The sequence below is a fragment of the Oncorhynchus nerka genome, linkage group LG9b (genome assembly GCF_034236695.1).
Source record: "Oncorhynchus nerka isolate Pitt River linkage group LG9b, Oner_Uvic_2.0, whole genome shotgun sequence".
Lineage (NCBI taxonomy): Eukaryota > Metazoa > Chordata > Actinopteri > Salmoniformes > Salmonidae > Oncorhynchus > Oncorhynchus nerka.
In genome coordinates this window covers 9,831,948-9,849,476 of record NC_088424.1, presented here as the reverse complement: position 1 = coordinate 9,849,476, position 17,529 = coordinate 9,831,948, and the positions used below count along the sequence as shown (strand labels likewise).

At 44.2% G+C, this 17,529-nt stretch overlaps 1 protein-coding gene across 14 annotated transcripts in view; it reads left to right on the top strand.

Annotated features, from left to right (window-relative positions):
- The window catches only part of amph (amphiphysin), a 139,090-nt gene that overhangs the window by 101,230 nt on the left and 20,331 nt on the right, over positions 1–17,529 (top strand). For 8 of the 14 annotated variants that reach the window (XM_029641993.2, XM_029642004.2, XM_029642002.2 and 5 more), the window contains exons 12-17: positions 6,208–6,309; positions 6,508–6,531; positions 7,161–7,184; positions 7,532–7,873; positions 9,478–9,510; positions 12,163–12,207. In XM_029641993.2, the coding sequence (XP_029497853.1) occupies positions 6,208–6,309; positions 6,508–6,531; positions 7,161–7,184; positions 7,532–7,873; positions 9,478–9,510; positions 12,163–12,207 (570 nt within the window). The remainder of the gene's footprint in view (positions 1–6,207; positions 6,310–6,507; positions 6,532–7,160; positions 7,185–7,531; positions 7,874–9,477; positions 9,511–12,162; positions 12,208–17,529) is intronic. The other 6 variants (XM_029642005.2, XM_029641999.2, XM_029641994.2 and 3 more) reach the window with 3 other exon arrangements.

The window sequence follows — 17,529 nt, the reverse complement described above, 5'->3', positions numbered from 1 at the left end:
TGGGTTCGGTAGCTCATTCTTTTATACGTTAGCAATTAAGTTAGGAAAGTTGGAGCTTTGTAAACAAAAAGGGAATAATGAAGTGATCTATGGAACTTTTCATTTTACCTTTATTTAATTAGGCAAGTCAGTTAAGAACAAATTCTTATTTTCAATGACGGCCTAGGAACAGTGGGTTAACTGCCTGTTTAGGGGCAGAACGACAGATTTGTACCTTGTCAGCTCAGGGATTTGAACGTGCAACCTTCCGGCCACTAGTCCAACGCTCTAACCACTAGGCTACCCTCCCGCCCAGGCTACTTTAATGAGGACCAGCCAACCTTTTGATACAGGATGCAGCGCTGAGTATTAAAACTGTCACCTGTGATAAAGCGAAGTGCACTATGGTAGACACTTTCCAAAGGTTTAAGAGTGGTGGCTGCTGCATTCTGGTAAATTGTGTCACCAGAGTCAAGAACTGGCAGGAAGTTGACTGTACAATCTGCTTAGGGAGTGGCCATATCTATTTATTTTTTTTATTGCTTTTTATCTTGGGGGAGGGGGTCTAAGCTGACATATGGAATTTTTTAAAGATGGTCATACCATGGATCATTTTGCTATAGGAATTTACATTTTAGGACACAATTAGGTATACAGTGGGGCAAAAAAGTATTTAGTCAGCCACCAATTGTGCAAGTTCTCCCACTTAAAAATATGAGAGGCCTGTAATTTTCATCATAGGTACACTTCAACTATGACAGACAAAATGAGAGAAAAAAATCGTAGGATTTTTTATGAATCTATTTGCAAATTATGGTGGAAAATAAGTATTTGGTCACCTACAAAGTATTTGGTCACCCACTACCAAAGCCTGTGGGCTCTTTTTCTCCGTGGCCAACGTGAGTAAAACATTCAAATGTGTTAACCCTCGCAAGGCAGCCGGCCCAGACGGCATCCCTAGCTGTGTCCTCAGAGCATGCGCAGACCAGCTGGATGGTGTGTTTACGGACATATTCAATCAATCCCTATCCCAGTCTGCTGTACCCACATGCTTCAAGATGGCCACCATTGTTCCTGTCCCTAAGAAAACTAAGGTAACTGAACTAAATGACTATCGACAAGCGTAGCACTCACTTCTGTCATCATGAAGTGCTTCAAGAGACTAGTCAAGGATCATATCACCTCCATCCTACCTGATACCCTAGACCCACTTCAATTTGCTTACCGCACCAATAGGTCCACAGATGACACAATCGCCATCACACTGCCGATCCCATCTGGACAAGAGGAATACCTATGTAAGAAATCTGTTCATTGACTACAGCTCAACATTTAACACCCTAGTACACTCAACTCGTCATTTAGCACGAGACCCTGGGTCTCGACCACGCCCTGTGCAACTGGGTCCTAGACTTTCTGACGGGCCGCCCCCAGGTGGTGAAGGTAGGAAACAACATCTCTACCCGCTGATCCTCAACACTGGAGCCCCACAAGGGTGCGTTCTCAGCCCTCTGCTGTACTCCCGGTTCACCCATAACTGCGTGGCCATGCACGCATCCAACTCAGTCATCAAGTTTGCAGACAACGCCACAGTGGTAGGTTTGATTACCAACAACGACGAGACAGCCTACAGGGAGGAGGTGAGGGCCCTCGGAATGTGGTATTAGGAAAATAACCTCTCTCTCAACATCAACAAAACAAATGAGATGATTGTGGAATTCAGGTAACAGCAGAAGTAGCACCCCCCAATTCACATCGACGGGACAGTAGAGAAGGTGTAAAGTTTTTAATTCTTTGGCGTACACATCACTGACAAACTGAAATGGTCCACCCACACAGACAGCGTGGTGAAGAAGCCGCAACAGCGCCTCTTCAACCTCAGGAGGCTGAAGAAATTTGGCTTGTCACCTAAAACGCTCATAAACTTTTACAGATGCACAAGCGAGAGCATCCTGTCGGGCTGTATCACCGCCTGGCATGGCAACTGCTCCGCCCACAACCGCAAGGCTCTCCAGAGGTTAGTGCGGTCTGCACAGTGCATCACCGGGGGCAAACTACCTGCCCTCCAGGACACCTACAGCAGCCAATGTCACAGGAAGACCAAAAAGATCATTAAGGACAACAACCACCTGAGCCACTGCCTGTTCACCCCGCTATCATCCAGAAGGTGAGGTCAGTACAGGTGCATCAAAGCTGGGACAGAGAGGCTGAAAAATAGCTTCTATCTCAAGGCCATCAGACTGTTAAACAGCCATCACTAACATAGGGGCGGCAGCGTAGCCCAGTGGTTAGAGCTTTGGACTAGTAACCCGAACTGACAAGGCACAAATCTGTCGTTCTGCCCCTGAACAAGGCAGTTAACCCACTGTTCCTAGGCAGTCATTGAAAATAAGAATTTGTTTTTAACTGACTTGCCTAGTTAAATAAAGGTCAAATTAAAAATAGAGTGGCTGCTGCAGAGTCAAATCTCTGGCCACTTGAATACATTTAATAAATGCATTTAATAAAGGTATCTCTAGTCACTTTAAATAACGCAACTTTAATAATGTCTACATATCCTACATTACTGATCTCAAAAGTTTATACTGTATTCTATACCGTGTACTGCATCTTGCCTATGCCGCATGGCCATCACTCATTCATATATGTATATTTACACATTCTTAGTCACGCCTTTACATTTGTGTGTATAAGATAGTCGTTGTGAATTTGTAAGTGGAGTAATATCTAACAAGTATTCTGTCGGAACTAGAAGCACAAGCATTTCACTACACTCACATTAACATCTGGTATGTGACCAATACAGTTTGATTTGATTTGCATTGAGCTCCATACATTGACTGCTACTGTAGGCTGAATTATAGAGCAGCTATTTCCATGTTAAAATGTTCCGCGGTGCATTTTCTCCATTGCTTTTGATGGTAGTCCACTCTGGTAGGTCTACGTTATGATCAAAGAGCCACAGTAGCCTACTTACTGTTAAAACTGTAACTTAAAGCGCTGGAAGTTGCACAGAATTGATTGCAAAGAAGACTAGCCTGCTCGGAACAGTAAACAAACAAAGGCGGGAGCTGCCCCCCTGTGCAAAACATACCAGTGGATCTGTACTCCACATCAGTGCTGGAGAGTGGTAAAGCAGCACTCACGGTGTACAGATTGAAAATAAAGACGTGTTTGCATCCTCAGCACCATGCATCCCACTGGATCTGGCACGTGAGCTACATGAGAACCACATGAAAGAAGCTACAGCCGCTAAACAGGCTGCAAAGGCAGCAGGTCCTGCTCTCCCTCTTCTCCAAGCACCACAGTTCCCACTCGGGGAAATAATAAGTCACAATGTCAAGTCGGCAGGTACACACAAAACAAGGTCCATGAAATCTGTGTGCAGTGAAACCGTTTTGTTTGTGGGGCTTGTTCACACACAGCCCCAAAGCTATACGCTGACTGTGGACCCGAAGCAAAAAGAGAAGACGAGATTGATTAATGTGTAAAGAAACGGCGATAAAGGAACAATACAGTATCTGATACAATCAACAAATGTTGTCATTAATATATTTTCACGAATATTTCTTCATGCAATTAATCATTTACAATAGTTGATTCTCTATTTAGCAAGCATTTATTTATCAAGCATGTTTGCACATCTTGCAGGTTGACATGCATCTGATGCGTACGCTGAAGGGGATGCCTGACTCTAGCGGTTCTAGTGTTAAACAGGGAACTCCAACAATTAGAGGGCATGATCCATGTCAATGATAGTTAAAACAACCCACCAGTCACTCAGTCGCAGCTCAGACAAAAAATGTTGCTCATTAAAATTGGGGCGAGTTGTTTAGTTATCAGCTGAGTTAGACTTAGCGCAGTACAAATATCTTTCAGCCCATCAGACTTGGCATCAACCAATACAGATTAAGACAACCCACTATTAATCATTTGAATTTAACATAGTTAGACAGCAGGAATGACAATTTGTTAAGAGCACATAAGGAGGCAGAGGGAGAGCGGTAAATTCCCACTAGAGTCAAATGGATGTTATTACTAGGGCTGTTGCGGTGACTGTATTACGGCCACACCTGCGGTCACGAGTCATGAAGGCAGTCAAATTCAATGTGACCATTTAGTCACGGTAATTAGGCTTCTCCAAGCTCTGATGCTGCTGATGGTCATTAGTAGCCTACCAAACTTCACAACTACCTGGTACTCAGCACTCTAATGTCCCTCTAATCACTGACATCAATGTAAATGTTTTCAAAAATCGAATCAAACACTTAACGAGAATCCATGAGGTCATGTTGTGCAACATTTCTATAGGCTATGCAATTGAGCGAGAAAACAGTGATGGCTGGATCCCATCAGCTTTCTATAGGCTAGGCCTACTATATTTATTTCTCAACTTTTCTTACATTAAACACATTGCTTATCTATACAACATGAGTATAGCCTACCTGGATGGCATGAAAAATAACCACGGGAAAAATGTCCTCCATTCGCTATTTAAATGGATAGATGACATGAATCATAGTCATTTAGCCTAGCCCATAGGCCTATATGTTTTAATAAGGTTTGTATCACAACTAAAGTGGCCAAATAACTTCTTAAAATTAAGCACATTAATCCGCTTGGGGTGTAAAGCCTAACTGGGATACATAAGCAGTGCGTGAGAGTCAAGCTTGGGGAAAATAATTTCACCATAAAAATGCACCTTTATAATAAAAGCACTTATAATGTGAAGAAATAACCTAATAGTTTATCAACATTTTAAGATAAACGTTCTGATGTGTTGCATCAGCCACATTGCTTAAAAACGTTTCTTTGATGCTAGTGGTTGTATTCATTTGGGATCTATCTTATCCCACAACTGTCCCGGACTATGTTTGGAATATTTATTTCTCGCACAGAATAGAATGGGTCGACTTTTGTACTATGGGGGATTGTAGATTGACATAGGCTAGTGGTTTTGCTGTTCGTTAAGCCTACTCATCTTGTTGGCTGACGAAAAGTAAATGTGGACAGTTCTTCCAATATCTTCATTATGCACCTCGGAATTGGTCTGCATCAGTGCCTTGTAGGCTGTGTGTGGATGCCAGCAAATGCTAAATGTGTTTATGTTAGTTAAGAGACTGACAGTTATTTGCTTGACAGTCACCGGCTGATGAAATTTCGTGACCGCCACAGCCCTAATTTGAACACCGACTGCAATTCAAGCCTAATCGCCCAACATGAGTGCCCAACCTCACTAATGCTCTTGTGGCTGAATGGAAGCAAGTCCCCGCAGCAATGTTCCAACATCTAGTAGAAAGCCTTCCCAGAAGAGTGAAGGCCGTTATGGCAGCAAAGGGGGGACCAACTCCATATTAATGGCCATGATTTTGGAATTAGATGTTCGAACAGCACGTGTCCACATCATTTTAGTCATGTGTGGTATGTTTAGCGGTGCTAAAAACGCATCTAAGGACATGCTTAGCTATTCTAAGAATGTTCTGAGGCAGTTGGTAAATAACTAACATTTTCAAGTGCAACTTTAGTAACTATGGTTTTGGGGAAACAGCTCATAGATTTAACGATGCTCCTACGAATGTTCTACTGATGGACTTAGCCTTAAGATGTTTTGGGGAAACGGGCCCTGAACTGTTCAGTAGACTCCACAACAGACCACTTCAATAGCCACAAGTCACAGTTGTCTTCTTTTGTGTCTATACTTGGCTTTGTGCATGCAACTATCTGGCTTTTTCAAAGTATTCAAACTGGGCACTAAACTACTCTCCACAACTACCTGAGATGCAGAGGTCTCCACTAGCATGCCCCGTCATTATTCCATCTATTACAGCACTGTTTGCTCCTGGTCCTGGTGGGTCACAGTGTTTGCAGGTTTTCCACCAGTGGGAGTGGGATATATTAAACATGTATTGTTGTAGAGGGGAGAGGTCAAGGGTTTATTAAGAGAGTGCGGTCAAGATTACAAATCCCTTATAAACTACAAAGGATACAAATAACTTGGGGCCATATGAAGTGTCTCAAAGTAGGAGTGCTGTTCTAGGATCAGTTTAGCCTTTGAGATCACAATGAATAAGATTACAAAGACAGGGAGGATGAACCTGATCCTAGATCAGCACTCCTATTCTGAGATGTATGTCAGATACTGCTCCTGATCTCAAATGTTCAGCCTTTCAGTACGGTTGTGTTAGAGAGCTGTTAACTCAACCAACACTTGAATTCTATTATTTTCAGCCAAATGAAAGACCCGGAGAATCTCTCCTGGATCTGGACTTTGATCCATTCCAGCCTGACGGCAACACCACTATCGGACAGGCTGCACCAACCATAACACAGGTCAATTTATCTCCATTTTCATCTATTATACCACAATGCTATGTTATCCGTCTTAAATGTATCTTATATTCAGCTTAAAATGTTTCTGTACACTAGATGGTGTATATCGCTGTTCTCTCTAGTAATATACGTGCACACCAATAGAGCACATAGAGTGCTCGTCATTCATAGTGAATAATCACGTGTTTTGTTCTACAGCAACTACCCTGGGATTTGTGGACAGTAAGTACAGTAATGTCCTCCTTGATTGATTCGTTGGTTAATTGGTTGCTTGATGGGATTTATAACCTTGATGTATGAGATAGTCATTAGTTACAATACACTATAATAATATATATTATACCTAGATATGTTAGAGAATCAAGTATACATTCCTTTTTATAGAATTGACCGGTCGTAGTCTCTGAGTTTTGAAAAATACACGGATCTTTATTAAAGTGTTTCAATCAAGTGAAAAATTAAGAAAAAACATTGAGCAAAAGCTATCAGTCTCAACACGTAGGACTCCTGACCTCTACTAGCTTTGATTGGCATGGTGATCTGCATGCTCAGTAGACTAAATAAAAACAAAGTAGCCATTTTGTGGCTTTTGTTATGCCAAATGTTTTTTCTCCCATGCAACAGTATTTAAGACTACCAAATAGCAGATTGTAAGTTAAGTTCCAAGCAATTAACTTGCCCCTGTCTTATTCTTATGCTACTCCATCTATATTTTTATTACAATTTGTATGTGTAACGATGAATGAAAGTTATATTTAACTTTGTTCTTATTGATAAAAAAAAGTAGTATACTACTTTTACAGTAGTATACTGATGAATCTGACATTAAATACAAATGTTTTTTTCCCCAGGGAAATGCTGAACCTGTGCAGCCTGTACGTAATACATCCACACCTGACTTCCAAATCACCAATCAAAATCCCTTTTTGAAAATATTTACGTGCCTTGATTTCAAAATGTTAATATCTGTGACCTCTGGTCGTACCTGTCATCAAGCCAGTTGTTTGATACCTGTATGTTTTTCACTCTTTTCGTCACAATCCAGAACTGTTCACTAGACTCCACCACAGACCAATCCATTAGCCACAATCCACAGTCACAATTGTCTTCTTTTGTGTCTATGCCTTGTCTTCTTTCTTCACCTTCTTTCTCTGTCCTCTTGTGATAAACACTCTCTGTGCTCTCTTTACCTTACCTTCACGCACCGGCTTGGTCCTTCCAGATGGATTCTGGGTCTATGAGTACTGTGGGTGTGGAGGAGGATGGGGGCGGCGGTGGCGAGGCCCCGAACACTGCCGACTTTAACCCTGGGTTCCCCGCATTCCCCGAGCAGGCGGGAGACCCCAGCTTCGCCACCGACTGGGCTGCTGACTTCGGCTCGGCCCCGGCAAAAGGAGACTCTGTCCCGTCTGCCACCGAGGCGGCAACCAGCGAGGTTCCAGCGACCACAGGGCAGGACGAGGCCCAAGGCTGGCCTGCAGCGGACGGCTGGGGCGGGAAGGCAGGGGAGGCAGCAGCAGCAGAGCAGCCACAGGGGGCCGAAACGGCCGCAGCTGGAGACGAGGTTAGCGGCTGGGATCCCAACCCCCAACTTACCCCCAACTGTGATCCTTGTGCAGTGGGGGGCGACCAGCAGACCCAGCAGGACCCGGGGAAGGGGCCACCAGAGGCAAGATCATGGGGATGGGGAGAGGCAGGGGAGGCAGGGAAAGGGGAGGCAGGGTCAGGAGAGGGATGGGAGGCAGGGTGGGGAGCAGGTCAGGCAGATTCAGAGGGAGACGAGGCAGGTTGGAGAGATCGTCGCAAATCCACACCGGGCCTGCGCATCACCAACGAGCATGGCCAGATTATTGAGGACACCCCTGAAGGCAGCGAACCTGGCCTGTACCTGGTCCGGCCGGCCGGCAGAGAAGGTTTCGGCTCAGAATATGAGACAACGGAGGAGTGGGGGGACTCAGTGGGGCAGAACGGAGGATGGGCCAGCACTGACGATGAACTGGATTCCGCCGCAGACCAGGGTTTCACAGACCGTAGCACAGCCCAGGAAGGCTTCGCAGACTGGGCTTCAAGTGATCGGGCCACCCCTTTACAGGAGGAGAAGGCTCTGGCAAGCGATGCAGGGTTCGCAGCTGACTGGGCCCAACCAATAGAACAGGCACCAACGCAGTCTGCCGAAACAGGAACAGCATTTGCGGATCCAACCAGTGTCCCAGAACAGGGCTCAACCGGTGATCAGGTGATCCATTTTGGGACCGATCCTTTTGTGGAGATCCCTGGGGAAGATGGTTTTGAGTCTGACCCCTTTGCAGAGACGTCTGGGGGATTTGCCTCAGATCCTTTTGCGGAGACTCAGAGGGAAGGCGGTGGAGGGGATTTTGTGTCTGATCCTTTTGCGGAAACTCATGTGGGAGGGGGATTTGAGTCTGGTCCCTTTGCTGTAACTCAAGGGGGAGGTGGGGAAGTTAGATTTGCGACAGATCCATTCGCAGAGACGACCGGGGAAGTTGGGGCAGGGTGGGCGGCAGACCCTTTCGCTAACAATGGTTCAGTCCAGTGGGCAGGTTTCCCAGCTCCCTCCGCAGAGACAGGGGGCGCCACCACCGACAGCGGGTCCTGGCAGGAAGTCAGCGACAGCAGTGGCTTCTTCTCCTCAGGGGGTGACGGCAGCCAGGCAGGGGACCTCTTCGCCTCCTTTCCCGGGCCAAGAAGCGAAGCAGTAGCTAAGGAAGGAGTCGTCCGCCGAGCTCACAAAGAGCCTGATAACTCGGACCTGTCCGAAGACGAGGTCGCGAACAGGAGATACGGAAAGTTGTACCAAGAGATAGATACAGAGAAGGAAGAGGTACCTGACTTCCTCCCCCCTCTACGTAGAGAATAGCGTAGAGTAGTCTAGAGCAAACAGAATCCCCTCTTCCTTATTTTCCCTCCCACAGATGTACAAATAATAAAATAAAAAGTGCTGTCCCGCAACCCTACCTGGATCCTGCAGCGCCACAGAATCCCAGTCCTCTTCTCCTCTCTCTCCTCTGCTTGCTTGTCTGCTTGTCGGTTCCACTTTGTCAATTTGATAAAAAAACATTCCATCACTTGCCGCATAATTAAAAGACATTTCAAAGCAGCCATGCCAAAAGCCTCCCATACTAATTGTGTGTCTGTGATTTGATTTAGGTGACCAACAATGCATTTAACGGATTTCCCCAGGTAATTAGTCTCGACCAAATTTCTATTTTAGTGATCACAAGATGATATTGAGAAAAGGATTCATCACTGTTAGTTAGAGCAGATGCTTTGTCATTAAGAAACTAAAATATAATATGGTAGAGGACAGGATCAAGTTGGATCAGTTGCAACAGATCATTAGGAGGAGATGTTACCATTTTTTGGTTTAAGATTATCTCCATTTGTGTCACGTTTTTTTTTCATCCTGTGAATGGAATTACTTGTTAAAACTGACCATAAATATTATACACTATATATATACAAAAGTATGTGGACACCCCTTCAAATTCGTGAATTTAGCTATTTCAGTCACACTCGTTGCTGGCAGCTGTATAAAATCGAGCACACAGCCATGCAATCTCCATAGACAACATTTGGAGTAGAATGGCCTTACTGAAGAGCTCAGCGACTTTCAACGTGGCATGCCACCTTTCCAACAAGTCAGTTGTCAAACTTCTGCCTTACTAGAGCTGCCCTGGTCAACTGTAAGTGCTGTTATTGTGAAGTGGAAATGTCTAGGAGCAACAACAGCTCAGCCGCGAAGTGGTAGGTCACACAAGCTCACGTAGCGCGTCAAAATCATCACACATTACCGAGTTCCAAACTGCCTCTGGAAGCAACTTCAGCACAAGAACTGTTCGACGGGAACTTCATGAAATGGGTTTCCATGGCCGACCAGCCCCACACAAGCCTAATCTCACCATGCGTGTTGCCAAGCATTGGCTGGTGTGGTGTAAAGCTTGCCGCAATTGGACACGTTTGTGATTAATCACACTTCACCATCTGGCAGACAAATCTGGGTTTGGCGGAAGCCAGGAGAATTCTACCTGCCCGAATGCATAGTGCCAACTGTAAAGTTTGTTGGAAGAGGAATAATGGTCTGGGGGTGTTTTTCATGCTTCGGACTAGGCCCCTTACTTCCTGTGAAGAGAAATCTTAACTCCACAGCATACAATGACAGTCTAGACGATTCTTTGCTTCCAACTTTGTGGCAACAGTTTGAGGAAGGCCCTTTCCTGTTTCAGCATGACAATGTCCCTGTGCACAAAATAGAGGTCCATTCAGAAATGGTTTGTTGAGATCCGTGTGGAAGAACTTGACTGGCCTGCACAGAGCCCTGACCTCAACCTGTTGAAAGAATTTAATTCCTCTGTTTTAATTCCCAATCAAAATTAAACACTCTGTCAATTCATAAGAATTTGTATGACCCTTATTTTATAAGAATGGACAGAGCCTCGGTCTTAAAAGTCAAGTAACAGCCTTTAATCAAGAGAGTACTGGGTTCATACACATTTTACCACAGGTTATAAACTGATAATGACGTCAGCGTTTTCTAAATGTTCCGTCTCTTCTTGACACTGGTAGAAAGGCCCTATAGTTCTCAAGCCTTCCCTCCTCGCCTAGAGCCAAGGTCAGTCAGTGTAGATAAGCATTCTAGACAGTCTGGAGATAGTCCGTCCCTGCCATCTGGAGATAGTTCATTCATTTGTACCAAGGAACAGACCGTCATTGTTCTAAACTCTTGACTACATTATATTCGATACTGGGAGCAAGAGAGAAAATTCAGACATGTACAGTAACATAATAGTATTCGGATTAGTCAGTCCTGATTGAAATGTATACATAATTAGTCATCATTGATAAAAATTCCCTTAACACAACCCCATCGAACCCCATCGAACACCTTTGGGATGAAGTGGAACGCCAACTGCAAGCCACGCCGAATCGCCCAACTTCAGTGCCCGACGTCACTAATGTTCTTGTGGCTGAATGGAAGCAACTCCCCGCAGCAATGTTCTAACATCTAGTGGAAAGCCTTCCCAGAAGAGTGGAGGCTGTTATGGCAACAAAGGGGGACCAACTCCATATTAATGCCAATGATTTTGGAGCGAGATGTTTGACGAGAAGGTGTTCACATACTTTCTGTAATGTAGTTTACTTACTTGCAGATTAGTTAAAAAAAACGGAAGTATTTAAATTAGGTATAAAGTGACGTTAGAAGATCTCCTGATGCTGCTAGTTGTTGGGATTAGTTACGCACGCGTTGTATAACAAAGTAACTTCAATAATATTCCCCAATTTGAAAAAGTAACGCGTTACTTTTGTAACACATTACCACGAATACTGGTTGCAATTGACCCATAACGTTGAACTTCCAGATATATAAAAAGCAGTTCCTGTTGTGCATAAAGAAGCTAAAGACTGTCTTAGTAGTAGAATAGTATGAAGTTTACATGGTTGTAGCATTTAGGGATATTACAATAAACGAGAACTAAACTACAGTTTTGTAAACTAACCAGGTATGTAAAAAAAACAAGTTGGGTAAACTTGCTAACAACAATAATGTAGTTGGGCAAATTTGCTAACAACGCGAATATAGTGTAATTGCTGCAAAAACTCTTCACTGTTTAAAAAGGTGGATAAACTATGCTTACATGAGTTTACCCTCCACTCTATCCCGGTTACAAACACTTTGTCAATCCCTCACTAATACTCTCCCCAAAATTATCCCATCATAACTTACCTTTCAAAACTAACATTTTATATGCTCTGATATTTTATTACTGCTGGTTTGCTGCCAGTGTAGTTTTAACTTTCTCCCTCTCTTTCTCTTTCCACCAACTTATCTTAAAGATGGAAGCAACAGCCCCAACATTTGTTGCGGATTTTGATAAGCTGGTAAGTCAAGTGTCAATATGACAGACGTTTTTGCTCTTCCATTACTAACTTTTATGTCTTTATATTTGCTTTATTATATGTATGTATGTATGTATGTATGTATGTATGTATGTATGTATGTATGTATGTATGTATGTGTGTGTGTGTGTGTGTGTGTGTGTGTAAACTCAGCAATTAAAAGACATATCCTCACTGTCAACTGCGTTTATTTTCAGCAAACTTAACATGTGTAAATATTTGTATGAACATAACAAGATTCAACAACTGAGACATAAACTGAACAAGTTCCACAGACATGTGACTAACAGAAATGGAATAATGTGTCCCTGAACAAAGGGGAGTAACAGTCAGTATCTGGTGTGGCCACGAGCTGCATTAAGTGCTGCAGTGCATCTCCTCCTCAGGGACTGCACCAGATTTGCCCGTTCTTGCTGTGAGATGTTACCTCACTCTTCCACCAAGGCACCTGCTATTTCCCGGACATTTCTGGGGGGAATGGCCCTAGCCCTCACGCTCCGATCCAACAGGTTCCAGACGTGCTCAATGGGATTGAGATCCAGGCTCTTCGCTGGCTATGGCAGAACACTGACATTCCTGTCTACCAGGAAATCACGCACAGAACGAGCAGTATGGCTGGTGGCATTGTCATGCTGGAGGGTCATGTCAGGATGAGCCTGCAGGAAGGGTACCACATGAGGGAGGAGGATATCTTCCCTGTAACGCACAGCGTTGAGATTGCCTGCAATGACAACAAGCTCAGTCCAATGATGCTGTGACACACCGCCCCAGGCCATGACGGACCCTCCACCTCCAAATCAATCCCGCTCCAGAGTACAGGCCTCGGTGTAACTCTCATTCCATCGACGATAAACGCAAATCTGACCATCACCCCTGGTGAGACTAAATTGCCAAGAAACTGAAGATCTCGTACAACGCTGTGCACTACTCCCTTCACAGAACATCGCAAACGGGCTCTAACCAAAATAGAAAGAGGAGTGGGAGGCCCCAGGGCACAATTGAGCAAGAGGACAAGTACATTAGTGTCTAGTTTGAGAAACAGACGCCTCACAAGTCCTCCACTGGCAGCTTTTGTGTTGGTGTGGGGAATGTTTTCCTGGATTTCCACAGATGATTGATGCCAATTGAGCAAAGTTTTCATGCCCCAAAGAATTCAGGCTGTTTTAGAGCCAAATGGGGATCCGACCCAGTTCTACACAGAACAAAACTATAAACGTAAAATGTAAAGTTTCGATTTCAACTGTACCCGGCTCTGCCGCCATCACTACATGTGATAATGCACAGCCCCATGTCACAAGGATCTGTACACAATTCCTGGAAGCTGAAAATGTCCCAGTTATTCCATGCCTGCATACTCATCAGACATGTCATCCATTGATCATATTTGAGATGCTCTGGATCGACGTGTACAACAGCGTGTTCCAGTTCCCGCCAATATCCAGCAACTTCTTACAGCCATTGAAGAGGACTTGGACAACATTCCACAGGCCAAAATCAACAGCCTGATCAACTCATGTTGTGATATCTCTATGTGATAAAGATGTGTTTCGCTGCGTGAGGCAAATGGTTGTCATACCGACTGGTTATCTGATCCACGTACCCACCTTTTTTTTTTAAGTATCTGTGGCCAACAGATGCATATCTGTATTCCCAGTAATGTGAAATCCATAGATTAGGGCCTAATGAATGTATTTCAATTGACATATTTTTTTTAATATAACACTAACGCAATAAATTCTTTGAAATTGTTGCATTTATATTTTTTGTTCAGTGTAGATGCTTGTACCTAAACCTGCCTCTGTGTGTGTGTGTATATCTATTAAAATACTATTCCCTCAACAGCATTATATAGATATACATACACACAGTTGAAGTCGGAGTTTGAAGGTAGGCCTTGAAATACATCCACAGGTAAACCTCCAATTGACTCAAATGATGTCAATTAGCCTATCAGAAGCCTCTAAAGCCATGACATAATTTTCTGGATTTTTCCAAGCTGTTTAAAGGCACAGTCAACTCAGTGTATGTAAACTTCTGACCCACTGGAATTGTGATACAGTGAATTCTAAGTGAAATAATCTGTCTGGAAACAACTTTTGTAAATATTACTTGTCATGCACAAAGTAGATGTCCTAACCGACTTGCAAAAACGATAGTTTGTTAACAAGAAATTTGTGGAGTGGTTGAAAAACGAGTTTTAATGACTCCAACCTAAGTGTATGTAAACATCCGACTTCAACTGTATATATATATGTAATACTGTTGAGGGAATAGTATTTTAATGAGTCAATTAGGGCTTCACTTCAGATATTTATTTACATTTTTTGGTGACTCCATTCCGTTACAGTGTTGTGTTTGTGTACTGTCATCAAATCAAACTTTATTTGCCACAAGTGCCGAATACAACAAGTGTAGACTTTACTGTGAAATGCTTACTTACAAGCCCTTAACCAACAGTGCAGTTCAAGAAGAAGAAAATATTTACCAAGTAGGCTAAAATAAAAAGTAATAATAAAAAGTAACACAATAACGAGGCTTCTCGGGGCACCGGTACCGAGTCAGTGTGCAGGGGTACAGGCTAATTGAGGTAATATGTACGTGTAGGTGGGGGCGAAGTGACTATGCATAGGTAACAAACAAACAGCGAGTAGCAGCTTTGTACAAGAGGGGGTTCATGGAAATTGCCCAGTGGCGATTTCTATGAATTGTTCAGCAGTCTAATGGCTTGGGGGAGAAGCTGTTGAAGAGCCTTTTGGTCCTAGACATGGCACTCCGGTACCACTTGCGGTGCGGTAGCAGAGAAAAGAGTCTAAAACTCGGGTGACTGGAGTCTGACAATTTTATGGGCTTTCCTCCGACACCGACTATTATATAGGTCCTGGATGGCAGGAAGCTTGGCCCCAGTAATGTACTGGGCCGTTCGCACTACCCTCTGTAGCGCCTTACGGTCAGATGCCGAGCAGTTGCCAGGTGGTGATGCAACCGGTCAGGATGCTCTCGATGGTGCAGCTATATCACCTTTTGAGGATCTGAGGGCTCATGCTAAATCTTTTCAGTCTCCTGAGGGGAAAAGGTTTTGTTGTTCCCTCTTCACAACTCTCTTGGTATGTTTGGACCATGATGGTTCGTTGGTGATGTGGACACCAAGGAACTTGAAACTCTCGACACGTTCCACTATAGCCCCATCGATGTTAATGGGGGCTTGTTCGGCCCGCCTTTTCCTGTAGTCCACGATCAGCTCCTTTGTCTTGCTCACATTGAGAGAGAGGTTGTTGTCCTGGCACCACACTGCCAGTTCTTTGACCTCCCCCCTATAGACTGTCTTATCATTGTCGGTGATCAGGCACTGTTGTCGTCAGCAAATGGAATGATGGTGTTGGAGTCGTGTTTGGCCACGCAGTCGTGGGTGAACAGGGAATACAGGAGGGGACTAAGCACACACAGCTGAGGGGCCCCAGTGTTAAGGATCAGCGTGGCAGCCGTGTTGTTGCCTACTCCGTGCTTCTACATCAGCATTGCTTGCTGTTTGGGGTTTTAGGCTGGGTTTCTGTACAGCACTTTGAGATATCAGCTGATGTACGAAGGGCTATATAAATAAATTTGATTTGATTTGATTTACTCTTACCACCTGGGGCCGTCCCGTCAGGAAGTCCAGGATCCAGTTGCAGAGGAAGGTGTTTAGTCCCAGAGTCCTTAGCTTAATAATAAGCTTTGTGGGCACGATGGTGTTGAACGCTGAGCTTTGGTCAATGAAGAGCATTCTCTTATAGGTGTTCCTTTTGTCCATGTGAGAAAGGGCGGTGTGGAGAGCGATTGAGATTGCATCATCTGTGGATTTGTTGGGGCGGTATGCGAATTGGAGTGGGTCTAGGGTGTCCGGGAGGATGCTGTTAATTTGAGCCATGATCAGCCTTTCAAAGCACTTCATGTCTACCGACGTGAGTGCCACGGCGCGGTAATCATTTAGACAGGTTACCTTCGCTTCCTTGGGCACAGGGACTATGGTGGTCTGCCTGAAACATGTTGGTATTACAGACTGTTAGGGAGAGGTTGAAAATGTCAGTGAAGACACTTGACAGTTGGTCAGCGCATGCTCGGAGTACACTTCCTGGTAATCCGTCTGGCCCAGCAACTTTGTGAATGTTGACCTGTTTAAAGGTTTTGTTCACATCGGCTACAGTTAGTGTTATCACACAGTCATCCAGAACAGCTGGTGCTCTTGTGCATGCTTCAGTGTTGCTTGCCTCAAAGCAAGCATAAAAGGCATTTTGCTCGTCTGTTAGGCTCGCATCACTGGGCAGCTTACGTCTGGGTTTCCCTTTTGTAGTCCATAATAGTTTTCATGCCTTGCCACATCCGCCGAGCGTCAGGGCTGGTGTAGTAGGATTCAATCTTAATCCTGTATTGACACTTTGCTTGTTTGATGGTTTGTCTGAGGGCATAGCGGGATTTCTTATAAGCGTCCGGATTAGTCTCCAGCTCCTTGAAAGTGGCAGCTCTAGCCTTTAGCTTGATGCGGATATTTCCTGTAATCCATGGCTTCTGGTTGGGATATGTACATACACTCACTGTGGGGACGAGGTCATCGATGCAGTTACAATGAAGCCGATAACTGAGGTGGTGTATTCCTCAATGCCATTGGATGAATCCCGGAACATATTCCAGTCTGTGCTTGCAAAACAGTCCTGTAGTATATCATCTGTGTCATCTCACCACTTCTGTATTGTGCGAGTCACTGGTACTTCCTGCTTTAGTTTTTGCTTGTAAGCAGGAATCAGGAGGATAGAATTGTATTCAGATTTGCCAAATGTAGGGCGGGGGTGAGCTTTGTATGCTTCTCTGTGTGTGGAAATAGAGGTGGTCTAGGATTTTTTTTTCTGGTTGCACATATTACATGCTGGTAAAAATTTGGTAAAACCGATTTAAGTTTGCCTGCATTAAAGTCCCCGGCCACTAGGAGTGCCGCTTCTGGGTGAGCATTTTCTTCTTTGCTTATGGCAGAGTTGGTTGAGAGCGGTCTTAGTGCCAGCTGTGCTTTGTGTTGGTAAATAGACGGCTACGAATAATACAGATGTGAACTCTCTTTTATAGAGTTGGTTGAGAGTGGTCTTTGTGCTAGCTTCGCTTTGTGTTGGTAAATAGACGGCTACGAATAATACAGATGTGAACTCTCTTTTATAGAGTTGGTTGAGAGTGGTCTTTGTGCTAGCTTCGCTTTGTGTTGGTAAATAGACGGCTCTCTTTTATAGAGTTGGTTGAGAGCGAATAATACAGATGATGAACTCTCTTTTATAGAGTTGGTTG